The 14,213-nt window shown below is 36.6% G+C and overlaps 1 protein-coding gene across 2 annotated transcripts in view; it reads right to left on the reverse strand.

Moving 5' to 3' along the window:
* Positions 1 to 2,688: 2,688 nt before the first annotated feature.
* The window catches only part of Abca12 (ATP binding cassette subfamily A member 12), a 157,107-nt gene continuing 145,582 nt past the window's right edge, over positions 2,689 to 14,213 (reverse strand). For both annotated transcript variants that reach the window (XM_026402361.2, XM_026402360.2), the window contains exons 45-53: positions 13,998 to 14,202; positions 12,970 to 13,079; positions 12,533 to 12,674; positions 11,270 to 11,404; positions 9,080 to 9,183; positions 7,814 to 7,906; positions 6,581 to 6,686; positions 4,180 to 4,317; positions 2,689 to 2,796 (exon numbers count right to left, since the gene is read on the reverse strand). In XM_026402361.2, coding sequence (XP_026258146.2) covers positions 2,689 to 2,796; positions 4,180 to 4,317; positions 6,581 to 6,686; positions 7,814 to 7,906; positions 9,080 to 9,183; positions 11,270 to 11,404; positions 12,533 to 12,674; positions 12,970 to 13,079; positions 13,998 to 14,202 — 1,141 coding nt within the window. The remainder of the gene's footprint in view (positions 2,797 to 4,179; positions 4,318 to 6,580; positions 6,687 to 7,813; positions 7,907 to 9,079; positions 9,184 to 11,269; positions 11,405 to 12,532; positions 12,675 to 12,969; positions 13,080 to 13,997; positions 14,203 to 14,213) is intronic.

Here is a 14,213-nt window from a genome sequence, read left to right on the forward strand (position 1 = left end):
AGATAGTTTTTCATGTGTGTTCCTTACTTACATGTAAAAAGGGCCCAAGAAACTCATATATAGTACATCCTAACAGAAAACAAGACGGAGTAGAAATAAATGTGCAGAAATGTACAAAAGCAAAGCATTAGAATTCTAATTCCAAAAAGGAAATCAAAATCCTCCCATCTCCGTGGATTCACCATAATATCTATAACATGGAATCAACCATCATCTTTCCTTTTTCTTTTCTCTGAATAAGATACCTCATGGGAAACTGCCTTGCATTTCAGAAATTTAAACAAAATAAGGATGCTTGGTTACCATATCAACTATGCCAGCTTCTCTTTTGTTTCTCATTCATTTATTTATTCATTTAACCAACAAGAATTCATTGAGTGCCACAATTACTTATTGTGTGTGCAGATATCGCTGGGAGGGTGAGGAAGATCAAAATAGATCTCAGTCCTTGACAAATTCCAAATCTCACGAGGGAAAGAAATACTACCCATTCAAATAAATGTGCAGTTAGAGTAGTCCAGAGACAATTGTGGCTCTCCTGCCCACAGAGAGGTAGATAAGATTATCTGGAATCTTCCATCCATGTCCTGGGATGGCTAGAAGCCCTTCTCAGCATGTCCCAGGGCGTCCCTTCTGATTCTGAGATGAAGCAGTACTGTTCTGCCCCTCAAAGGAAGAAGATGTGAGCGGATTTCTTCCTGTTTCCACAGGACACTCATTCATGTGAAGTCTTTGCAAATGTGATTAATGAAGATTTGATGGTAATAAGGCCTGCCCACAGTAAGGTCACAGAGTGAATAAATGTGAAGAAAGTACTTGGATATTCCTAGTTTCAAAAGTCCATTCAACCACTTCCCTCTCTTGCCAGACTTTCCTCTCTCTTCAGTATTCAAATGTCCATTATCTCACTAATTCCTCTTTCCTCAATGTGCTTTCTGTACTGCTCCTTCCCACCATTGCTCGGAAGGAGTCAAGCAACCAATCAACCAGAACAGAGACAAATTCCAGGAAGCAGATTCCTTTTCTTCTTTGAGAGCCTGGCCATCTTTTTTTTTTGTCTCTTTGGTCCCTGAAGACATCCACATTATTAAAGCTACACTTTTACTCCAAAAAGTTTATCTATATATTATACTCACTCAATGCATTTTGGTATCCCAAGATAAATCATGTTGCCATCTGTTAAGATATGTATTCTTACTCTGCAGAGATGACAAATTACTATGCATGATTTGACAGAAAAGCAGGAGGCACAAACAAATATGGTAGTCGAAGAGTGGGGAGTCAGATTTCAACAGAGAAAGCGGGGCAGTAAAGCTTCTCTGAGAAAGTGTCACATTTCTGAAGACTGTTAGATGGGCACAAAAGGTGAGGGAAGAGCGTCTCCCACAAAGGAACAGCATGTGTGAAGGTCTGGAGATGCAAAGGAGCTTGAAGCATTAGAAAACCTGAAGGAGTTCAGCATGACTAGATCCTAAAGAGCCAGGGGAGATGGCTGGAGTTGAGGACGGAGAGGAAAGCGGGGACAGAACACACGGGACTTGTGGGCCACATGACCTATATTTTTAGTTTCTTGGCTCTTCTCAAAGAAATGAAATGACAACACAAATGTTTTTTTTTTTTCCCTAAACTTGGAGTTTATTGGTTTTTGAAACAGAAACAATTGTGCCCAAAATGGCAAACGTGTACATATACACACACAAGCATGCACACACACACATACACACACAGTACATACAGCAGCTTCCTTGAGGATTACGTAACTCAGCATTGTTATGAAGTCTATCCACAGCCATTCACACAATTCTGGGTCAGCAGGGCAATCAGCTGAAAATTATGTTCATATTCATTTTCCCTCCACAGAAACATTTCCCGAGGAGAAACGTGGACTATGAGGGTTTCTGTAAGAGTTTAAAAAATGTCGCCTGCCAGCAGCACATGAACTCTTAATCAGTTTTCAGGGTTTGTATCTGCCCATCTGAACAATTAGTTTCTGTCTCCACTTGAGCCTTATGATTGGCAAGGCAGGCCAGGAAGGAACTCAGGTTCTGCTTACCACCAGGGTAAACTGTCCCTCTATGGCATCTTGTAGAAAGGCACTTTTTTGGGTTCAGTGTTGTATTCACATGATACTAACCATGAGCCCCCCCCCCCACACACACACATACACACACACACACACCTTGTAGACATTGTGCTCTCAGCTTACTGCCAATGTTAATCTTAGCATTTTACATATCACAGTGGACTCGTATTCATGATGATGTGTATCCTGTTATTTTTTAGAAATAAATTATTTTGTTTGTTCACCAACCTTATCTACCCCAATCCACCTTACTTTTCTTCTTCACTCTTACTTTCCGCCTACTAATATACATGCCTTTTAGGCTATCTTAGGCTATCTTTTTATTGAAAGTAATAAATTAAAACATTCATCAACAGGTAGTCTCGCCTTTGCATAAGAACACATATGTTATGCTCACAGTGTTGAATATACAGAATTCCATTCCAGTAACAATAACATTCATTGACCTCAGGAAAATAAACTTTTCATTTATAACTTTTAAGTCTTACACAATGGCAACTTGCTGGGTAGTATAACACTTGAAAAATGAAGAGATTTTGAGGAAGTGCTGTCTTCTTCAAAACGCATCCATTGGCCATTTGCTGAAATTGAATGAGTCAAGGATGCTAAGACTCTATCCGGTCATCCTGTGAGTCTAAACTTATGGTGGAACCTTGGCTACTGGTATCAGCATTTTCATAGGACTTTTGGTCTTTGGCAAAGTTGATGAAAACCTGTTATTTTTTTAAAGGAAAATAAGGCCATTAGTGCTGATAAACCAAAGGAGACAATAAGGCTAATTTCTGTCTCTCTCTTTTCTCTCTCTCTCTCTCTCTCTCTCTCTCTCTCTCTCTTACACACACACACACACACACACACACACACACACACACACACACACAGAAATGGAAAAGCAAATCAGAAAGCCAGATTTTGTAGGCTCATGCCCATAAGTATATACATATCCTCACTTGAAGTCCTTTTATGCAGTCAACTCTACCTGGAGTTTGAAAATAACACATCTGTGACTGTATTTATGACTGTGATTACATCTATAATAATATCTAATCTAAAGCGATAGCTGAATATCTATAGTTACATATCTGTATCCATATGATTTATATCAATATCTCTATCAAGTATAAACAAGGAGCCCAGTTCAAAAGTCCTAGCAAATGTTTATATAGAAATGTTGAGAGAGATGTCACTAGTTTCAAGGGATAATGCACCAACATAGGATTTGTATAGAAAGCCCATATTCTGTTTAGTTAGCCAATTATTTAACAGGAAGTCCTTAAGTCTATTAGACATCGATTCATCCAAAAACTATTTATCAAGTGTCTAGTTTTTGCCAGGCATGATGCTGGTAGTTGGTCACAAATCAAAGACTAAATCTTTGTGTTAGGAAAGCCATAATTATCTTAAGTCCCTATTAAGATGCCTAAAGCCCCATTAAAAAGTTATTCATAAAATGCAGCATGATACATTGACACAGAGGCCTGTCAGGACTTATTTTCAGACCCTTTTCAGTGACAGACACAATCAAACATTCTACATGTCACGTTGGCTGGGCTGAACTAGTTAAGACAGTGCAGAGGTGTTGATGAATGACCTACTCAGCCTCTAGCTGTTGAATATAAATGTAATTAAGACAGATGTAAGTAGAAGAGGATTCTGCAGTGGCTGCTTTAACTGTGTGAATTTAGTAGACATAAAGTTCTGCAAATTCTCTCTCGCTCTTCTCCCATCCCACCTAATGCAGGAAGCCAATGAAATGTCCTTATTAAACCTATCAGAGAGAGTAAGGACAGCATTCACAGCTATTTTTTTTTTTTGTAGGTCAAAAAGTACGTTTTGTTGCTTCCCATATACATGTAAGCTTATGGACATAGAATAGAAAAATCTTCATTTCTCCTTTAAAAAATAGTTAATGCCTTTCACATCTTTTTCTTTTTTTCAATATCCCAAAATAAATGAGGCTCTTTGCTAAGTTTTTCAGGTGCAAGATTAGATGTTGCTTCAATTAAAATAAATTGAATGTCATTAAAAAGAAATAACCAGGATGCATAATAATTAATATGTGACACTGTGCACATGGATCGTAGCATACCCCTTACCTCTTCTAGAGTGGTCTGACTCACTAGGAAATTTGTGATATTTAAAGCAGCCTTGTTGGTTTCCAGCAGATCAAAAATGTTTGCTACTCCTCCCGCCGTGACTGGCACATGATACTCTAGCATGCTAAGGTGCTGATCCTATGGGAACCAAAAGAAATAAATCATTTTGCAATGTTAGGTAATATTGACTTGATTAGATATTACTTCGTTGAGGGTTAAGAAAAATATTGAAATGCATTCCACTGAATCTGACGCTACTGTGTAAATAAGGGGTGTTTTCAAACTAACAGCTTGTAGAGATGAGATGAAAAATTTTATGAACATTAAAGAGAAAACAAATTAAAAAGTTAATAAAAATTCCAAAGCATTCTGCATTCATATTCACTTCTAAAGTCATAATGTTGCCTGAAAAAAAAAAATTTGCGGAATGGTACCTCACACATCAGCTTATGCTCCGCTCACATAATCTTTCTCTGAGATCAATTTTAGAAATTGCATTTTTATGTTACAATTGTTCTAAAAGGCTGGAAATGAGCTTCTCGATTTCTATTGGCTAAAGAAGTTACATTTCAAAAGCACTGTAGGAGAGACTCATCTAAATGACACCATATTCGTTTTCAAGTCTCCTTAAGATTCTTTTCAGTTTTTAAAATTTTAGTCAACGGTATCACTAGTACTCTATTCTTACTGCCCTGGAGTATCAATAACACCACTTTTCTGAATATTGAATCGGCTAGTATGTCTTTCATTTTTCTCTAAGATGTCTTTCAAATTGAACCTTTCCTCTCTGTTTGCATCATTGACATTATTAACTTGATACTAATCACTCCACATCTGAGTTGCTGTAATAGTCTCCTCAGAACCCTAGAAATGGACACTGATTTATTCTGGCATGGAGCAGCTACAGCAGTCTTTCTAAACACCATGATTGGGATGGTTTCTTATTTCAGAATCTACCCCTGTGGTTTCTATGGATCAGGTCGGGATGGTGTGTTTCAGCCTGTTCCTCAAGATCTCTTTTTCTTCACTCCTCTGCTCAGTGCCTGACCTCCCTGATGGACTCTTTTTGCATTATGCCTATCACGGTTATCCGACCACTTTCCTTATTTCTACCTTTGATTGTTGCTCTGGCCGTTTCCTTTCTAGAGATGTAGAAACCACTGCAGACTTGTAAAGCATGGTCTGCTCAGGGAAAAATCAAACTTTTATCATCACTTCATTTGCCATGTATGGCACTGGTCTCCTGAGGAACAGACCAGGGAAAATGTAATTTCATCACTCAGTAAATAAAGATTTCAGCTCAGAAATTTACCAAAAGAAAAAGTATATGACCAACAAAATTTGTGCATAAAGTATCCTTTAACTTTAAAATTTGATTTAAATTTAAATGATAGAAAATGGGTCTTAATAACAATCATGAAAGCTATTATTTCCTGCAGAAGTTAGCCAAAGCCTGTGGAGGCTGAGGCAAAAGTAATTTGTAAAGATACAAGAATTAATTTAAAGATGCATTGTTTTGTTCTTAAATATCAGTTCACATTAATATTGTGCTTTATAGAGTATGAAGTATCTTTATGGACACACAGATACTCTGAAGCACACTTAATATGAACAAAGAATTTCAAATGATTTATTTTTAAGACCTATTTAAAGTTAACATCAATGTTGTGAAGTAGATGTTGATTTTTGTTTACATATGAGAAAAACAGGGATCAGAGACTCAATGTCTTGTTGGGTATCACCCAGCACAGCTGGGCTCAGCCCATGGCTCTGTGGCTTCTTTTCATTAATCCAGATCTGATTTTTTTTAAAGGACTATTTTCCATTTCATCAACTTCTATAAATTGCTGTTCCAGAAGGAAGTGCATTAATTTTAAGAACACGCTGCATATAATCTTATGTGTCCATCCTGTGGCTACACAATGCACATGTCAGTTAAAAATCAAAGCTATACTTCAACTACTGTGGGACATGAGGATCATACAAATCTTTGTGGGTTTATTTTTATATTTATTAACAAAGGAGTTAACCTCCTCCAGCTATAACATTCTGGAACTCACTAACATTTTTTTTCCCTAAGAAGTGCCCTTGGTCATGTAATACCTGTCATCCCTCAGTTCCCAAACATATGTAACTAGTAAACTGGCACTGTATAAAACTTGAAAACAAATATTGTATGGTCATGAAATTTTTGTTTGAGAGAGAAATAAATGCCTGTATATGAAAGGACTATGTTAACTTTAAATAGGTATAAAAATAAATCATTTGAAATTCTTTGTTCATATTAAGTGTGCTTCAGAGTATCTTATGCAACTTGAAACTAATGTGGTGCACATTCCTTGTGATGTCAGATATTCTGAGTGTCAAAGCTGGCCAAGCGCCACAGGCAGGTTACACTTACTTTTAAGTACGTTTTTGGAAAGTGGAGCTGCATGAACCTCGTGAGGGTCTCCATGCTCACTTTGTTATTCTTCAAGTGAACCTTGACAGTAAATCCACGTCCAAACCTAGAAAGAAAAAGTGCAAAATACAGTATGAGTTACATTTTGCCAAAATAGCTCCCCTGAAATTCTAGATAATGAAATAGGACCCGAGCCGACCATTACAGCCCCATTTCTTATATAAAGACTATCATTTTGCCATAAAAGTTCAGGGCATGTTGCAAACTTGAAATAAGTTCACTGCCTTGGTTTCTTATTTATTTCTACCTCTAAACTAAGTCAGATTCTTTGGGTAAAAGCAACATTAGAAAGAAAAACATAAAATCTTGACTTTCTTTGACATCAATAAATTGGCAAACGATGGCAATTTCTGGGGTTAAATACTTTATAATTTAAAGTAAGAAAAGCTTTGAGAAGTGGGGCATTGGAGATTCAGTATCAACAGTGAAGATCAAAATTACTGGGGGTTTAAAAATAAATACTAAATAAATATGCTGGAATTAACTATACCAAGAGTAGCATTTTTAAACAAGTTAAAACAAACTCCCTAAGAGCAACAAAAGGCCTCATTTATCTTTTTTTCCTTATTTTGGTTAATACTATTTTATAAGACAGTCAGGTTGTCATGCAGAAAGGAATGAAGTATCATCCTGAAGTTTGGAGATTAATAATCATGGATATGTATAAATGCATATACACCCTGATGAATAGAAACTATTAATTTAATTTGAATTTGATGATAATATAATATTTATGCACATTTCTCCATGTATTCCTGATTAAAAGATTTTCAGTGTGTTAAAAGTCTCACATAGCTTAGTGAAAGCCTGGGCAAATGGCAAATGAACATGCTAGATAAAAATCTGTGCCTTCATATACTTGTCAAGGTCTAATTTATTATTCAGTAAACTCTTAAAATAGTTACTCAGAGTATTTCATTTGTACATTATTTGTTTTATATTATTATTAGCTTTAGGCCTTCAAAGATTGGAGTTATTAATAAAAAGTATAATAAACCCTTAATAAAATAATGTAAATTTAAAGTGAGTCAATGATTACTTACAATGATCAGCTTTTTCATACCTGTTTTACTACATGCAAAACAGGTTGCTGACATACTCTTTGAAACTAACTGGGACACCATTAGATTGACAGTCCTACACAATGTGTTAAACAACATATTTGTTCTTTACCTGCTTTTTATGTGCTGCAAAGATCCTATGCATTGGAACCTCCCATTCACCATAATGGCCAGCCTGGTACAGAGGGCTTCACATTCTTCCATGCTGAAAGACAGAGCAGAATCACATCAACATTCAGAGCATAGAAAACTAGGTTGAAGTTCATAAGCACAAGTTTAATCATTTCATTATAGCACCTTAGAAATCTCTCCTGGAGGAGAATAAAAAAAATAGAATCTCCTAAAATATAAATGGGATGTCTTCAGGTAGGGTTTATTAGTGTTTCCTCTAAAACTCAAGGCCATCTCTTTCACCTAGAATGCCCTCTCTATCAAAAACAATATTTCTTTCAAAATCTTTTAGGCTCTGACTCAGGATGTACATTTCCTAAGAAAGGTTTCTAAAACAACCCCAAGCTTTTTCATTATGCCTCATACTCTGGTTGGCTTTTATGTTTTGGATTTATAACTAGTTAACCTGTACTCAATTACATGCTCTCTCATTTCATGGACAATGAGAACTGGAGGCAATCTTACGCATCACCCTGTCTACTTCATGCAAATGTTCATGGAAATGAAATGATCGGCTCTGGTGTGCTGAGGACAAAGTTAAGATATCAATAAGTCTCTTGGTAATAAACAAATCCAATACTTTTTCCACTATAGGATCATTATAATGCAAGGTGAACTTGATCCAAATTACAACACAAGGCCAACCTCATAAGAAAGCCACAGATAAAATGCTTTAGTACCTCTTATATTTAGCTGATTCAGGGGGACTACTTCATGGGAGGAAAGGCCAATGAAATGGTTCCGGAAAAACTGGTTAAGATTAGAACCCAGAGATAGTTGGTGAAGAGACTATTTCAAGTAGAAAGCACAGCTGAAGAAAGGAGATAGGAAAGGGCAGTGTGAGTTCACTGACAGCAGAAATGTCGCAGGAAAAAGAGGCTGGAAATTAGATGAGGCCAGGAGGCCTTGCACACTAAGCCTAAGGATTCTGAACTTTATTTGATAGGGAATAGGGAGCCATCGTTGAGTTAAGAGGGATGTAGGTCCATGGAAAATTGTTTTCAAAAACACTGCTTAGATCTTACACTCTGCCTCATCCCAATATTCTCACCATGAAACCTGCTTGACTTGCCCGTAATCTACAAACATGAAACCCTTCCATACAATTGTGGTGCTGATCATCTAAATAGATGACATGGAACTGCTTTTTTCAGTTATCATTCTAAAATGGTGCCCTTTGACTTTAAAGGTCCTGCCCTCGAATTACCTGTGAGACGTGAGGATGACAGAACATTTGTTCTGTACCTCTTCTGAAATGATCTTCCAGAGGTGCCTTTTCGACTTAGGATCCATCCCAGAGCTCGGCTCATCCTTAATAGGGAGTTACAAGAAAAATTTATCAAATTAATTAAGTTTTGATGAGGTTCTTTACATGAATCACTGCATCTCAATTCCCTAGAACAGAAATCTGTTTTCGAAGTCCTGTGACTAAACTTGTTTTATACTTAATAGGTCTCTTTCTGCTGCCGTCAAAAAGCTCAAAATTAACTATATAAAATTGTCAATCTGTTTAAAAAAAAAAAGTCTCAGTAAAGTTGACACCCTGTGGCTTTACATCCATCTCTTAGGTTTCTTTGGAAAAAAAATTCTGCTTCAGTTACTGACAAGGCAGGAGTTTTACATTGAATTCTACATTGTCACATATATATAGGGAGCTACATCAACAAGATTGCTATCTTGCTCATGAAAGCAGAATTGTGACGGCGAGTGATAACGTGCTATGCGAAGCAGAAAAGAACACAATTTGACATTTCAGTTAATATGTTGGAGGCATATTTTTAGTTTTATGTTATTAATTGAAATCTAACACTCCTTGGAAAACAAAAATAAGATTTGCAGAAGTTACCAAGTAGAAATAAACATTATTTCTCAAAGTAAATGATGCTTTCAAAAGTGTTCAGACACCAAATTCAAAATGCAACAGCAGATAATCTAAATAAGCAATAATAGATCCTGACAGATGATTAAAGAAACAAAATATAGGTCAAGAGTACATAAAAATTTAAAAATGTATCTGAAGTGGAAAATACGTACATGGGATAATCAGTGGCTTATTTTTATAGTAGTATCTTAAATTAAAAAAAAATTTGTAGTTGTCGATGGACAGAATGTCTTTATTTCATTTGTTTATTTTTAAGAGGATCAAACCCAGTGCCTCACACATGCTGGGCAATCACTCTGCCACTGAGCTATAGCCCCAGCCCCTAACATGTTAAATTTAAAGAAAGGAGTGAGTGTTAATTTGGGGAAACAGTAAAAGATAGACTGTCATGGTTCCTATTTTTGAAGGAAATAGCTTACATAGTAAACAAATGTAGAAGGAGAAAACAGGGTCTTTCTCTCAGAACTTATATTTCTTTGGGCTCATTACTATACAGCATTTAAGTAGTGCTTTTAATATTTTAAAATGTTTTACATGTATTATCTCACAAGGGTGCCTAAGGATTGTTGTGTTCAATTTAAGGGACACTTACACAATAGAATTCTATTATAAGCATCGATTGGCAGGGATGCGATGCATTAGAAGCTGCCGGTATTACAGAAAGCTAGGCTGTGCATCATTCTATCTGGGCAATTTCAATGATTTGATCCGCTGTATGACTTAACTCTGGAATAATGTGGTGATTTATAACTGGATTTTTATTGCATAAGTTAATTCTTTTTCAGAGTTTGGAGGTCACTGAATGAAGGGGATCTTCTAAAATAAGGGCAAGTTTGTTTCTCTGAAATAAATCCTTCTTCAATATTGGGCCTGGAGGACAGAATACTATATCTTCCTAGGTGCAATTTTTATTTTCAGGTGATCAATTTAATTTTCCAACTCTTAATTAAAATATGAATGTAGAATAGGTTTCTTGCTCTCCCTCTCCTAAATTCAGACAAAATAGCATGGTATATTATCCATCCCATTTCAGGTTAGGTAATTCATATTTTTAAGCTTCAAAGAAATAAAATCATAGCACAACACATTGTTCTAAAATGTGCCTGTCCTCCTAAGAAACGGAAAATTCCAGGTTATCCCATCAGTTCCCAACAGATAATGATTTTGTCAATAAATGGGAATTAATTTTTTGTCACGTTCCATAACTTCACTTAGTGATTTGAATACCCCGAATTTGTCTCAGTTAATTCCCATTCCCATGCTAATCATTTTCACTGAAACCCACATTGCTTCAGGAGACAAAAAAAAAAAAATGTTTTCTGAGGACCTATGTGGTCATAAGTTCTGTGCTGATATAAATTCCCTTAATTCCATGGTGCATTTTTGCACAATAGCTGGCATGTGATAAGATGTCACTAAATATTGACTTGAATAAAGATGATGAAATTGCTAGCATGTACAAGAGGATATGGTGTTTAAACTACTTAGTAGCCTTTTTCCTAATGAATCTCTTACCAGCAGTAGAATCGAAGGTTTTCCTATCAAGGCCAGCGCAGTGGATAATTTTCTTTTTGTGCCATAACTGCACATAGAGGTAGCTCTGTCCTTGTAGGGCATCAAGTGAAGTCTCCTAAGGAGTTTATGAACAGTCTGTGGATAATAAAAGAAGAATTAGCTTGACCTTTCCCTGCCCAAACCCTTAAAGCATCAAATAGAAGAAAATCGGCTTGTGGAAAGAAAATTTTGTCATGGACAATATAGATGTAGAAAAAAAGAAAACATTTAAATTCAACATAGATTTTTATTTCCATTTTCAAAGACCCATTTCAAAATTCATGGTTTATTTAAAGAAATAAAAAGCAATTCCTCAGAGACTCATTTTCAAATGGGATTCTTTTCCCCAAATGTGTGTGTGTGTGTGTTTACAACTGCAAATTATACTTTATGCTGCATTACCACAGGATTCTCCTATAAAGCTTAAAAGCTTAAAAGAACTAAAAAAGAATTCAAAGGCAGGTTTCTCATTGATTGTCATCACTGCTCCATCTTTCTTCTTACTGAGAGGCGATTTGTCACAAAGGTTTTAAGTCTATTTAAAACTGACCCACTATCAAAACTTTAGTGCATTAGGAATCATGGGTTCTTGTGGTTATTTCTGTAGTTAAATAGCCCTGGCAAATAATGAAATCCTGGTTGGACTTTATACAGCAGGTCTCCAGGGTTGTGAAACAGAGGAAACTGCCCTAAGGGTTAGCCATCCCATTACAAAGGCAAATAGCTGCAGTGAGATAGACTCACAGATTAAAAGTCAAAATGGGGGACTGGGGACACAAATCAGTGGTAGGGCGTGTGCTTAGCATGTGTAAGGTCCTGGGTTCAATCCCCAACATCAAAATATAAATAAATAAAAATGGAAGCTGTTCTGTGTCACTCAGGCATTTGGCAGTTAATTGTAGGTGTCAATGCTTATTTGGACACCAAAGGAAGTACAGGCATCAGCATCCAAGGCCCAACTCATAGCCTAATGCAAGCATGATCCTCTGTTTGACAGTTCTTAAAAGGGTAACTGAACAAACACGGCTGAGGAGTTTCTAAAGCTGAGTTCATAGGTGTGTATGCAGGACACATAGTCAAGCTAAGTCGGGTTCATTGTCATTGCTAGGAGGAAAATGTCACCGTTTTCCAGATGTCAAGTTAGTTTCCTGGGGGGTAGAGTGGACTGAGAAGCAGGAACAGCAATGGTCTTCAAAGGAACGAGTTTTTCACATGTGTACTCACCTCTTTAATATCTTTTTCTGGAATTCCATGCACCCTGGCGTAGAAATACAGATGTTCTTCCACTGACATCAGGTCATCTAAGGCATCTTCCTGAGGGCAGTAGCCAACAAAGGAACTGTGAGAGTCCACGAGGCCCAGCGATCTGAATGGAGAAGATCAAAAGCATGTGAGTTTCAAAAGACCTGTCTTCCTTGGTCCCCAAATGTTGGGAAGGTGGCTCTATTTTGGTCATGGTGGTTGGTAATTTTGATAAAAGGGGATAAAATAATCCCACTATCAAAGTCATACTTTAAGGTGTAAAAATATCCTTTACTTCAATAGCTTTTTTCCCTCCCTGTAAAAGTTTAATAATACAACCACAAAATTGCATAAAACGTTTGATGAAATTGTTTTAATTTTGGTGCTTTTCAGTAAATGAAAGCCTTAGCTTTTCATACCCAGTCTTATTTCTTATCAGAATGTTTCCGCTGGAAGGAATGATGTCCCCAGTCAGCATCTTGAATATGGTGGTCTTCCCTGCTCCATTCACCCCAAGAAGGCCAAAGCACTAGTTTGAGGGAGAAAAAGATGAAAAACTTAAGATACACTGCTATTGTTGTCTCTTTCCCTCTTCCCTAGAAAAATCTTTTCCAAGAAAAATAAGCCATTAGAATTATTCGTGGTGTTTGGTAGTTTGGTAAATCTTTCTCTTTTAAGAGAAATGGGTATGTGTTTTTTTTTCCTTTTGCCATCTGAACATTTGTACATACAGAGGATCTGCTTTACATATTGCAATAGCACCCCTTTCTGTGACACCCATAAAATACCCCACCAGTAAGATATGCTCACCCAATGATGTAATTACATTTATAGATTTGAACTATTCACACAAAAATCACAACTTTACTGAATAAGCTGCTAAAGCTATTTTTTAATGTTTTTTTAATAAATTGGGTACATGAAGTTTGCAGTTCTTCTCAGAAAACTAAAGGAAATAGCCATATTCTTTTTTTTTTTCAAGTTGCCTTCATATTGTGTCTGTGAAAATAGCAAGAATATAAATAGATGCTGTTCTAGGACCTTTTTTTTTTTTTTTCGAGAACTTCTGATTTCCTCATGGTATTTTTTGGAAAGGTCTGGAAATGAAATATTGAAGAGAATACCCTGTCTGAACAGTCTCTCTGCAGGAAAGTCCACCCCAGAGAGAAGAGGAATTTGGGTAAGGAATCGGACTTGCTATAGGATTGCTATTAATGAATCCCCCTGCCAAGAGGAAAGATTCCCAGGACAAGTACTATAGACATGTAAATTACACACACACACACACACACATACACACACACACATACACACACATACACACTCACATATCTCATGGAAATATTCAGAACTTAAGTTTCATATTTTAAAAAAAATTGAAGTTAAATAACTGAAGATTTTTGTAACTTATGCCACTTAAAAGAATAGAAACAAGACAGTTCCTTACCTCTCCAGCAGGTATCCCAATGCTTATGTTGTTTACAGCAATAATCTTTTTGTGAATGAGTTGGTAGGTCTTTGTGAGACGATGGAGCTGGACCAGGTCAAACTCAGCAGCACCATTCTCCACCCTCAGTCTCTCAGCCCGCACATCTTCATCTTCATCTATTGTCTCTGCCACAGGCGAAGAGCTAAATTTTCTGAAGAAGAGTCTAAGAAATGG

This window comes from Urocitellus parryii, chromosome 1 (genome assembly GCF_045843805.1).
Source record: "Urocitellus parryii isolate mUroPar1 chromosome 1, mUroPar1.hap1, whole genome shotgun sequence".
Lineage (NCBI taxonomy): Eukaryota > Metazoa > Chordata > Mammalia > Rodentia > Sciuridae > Urocitellus > Urocitellus parryii.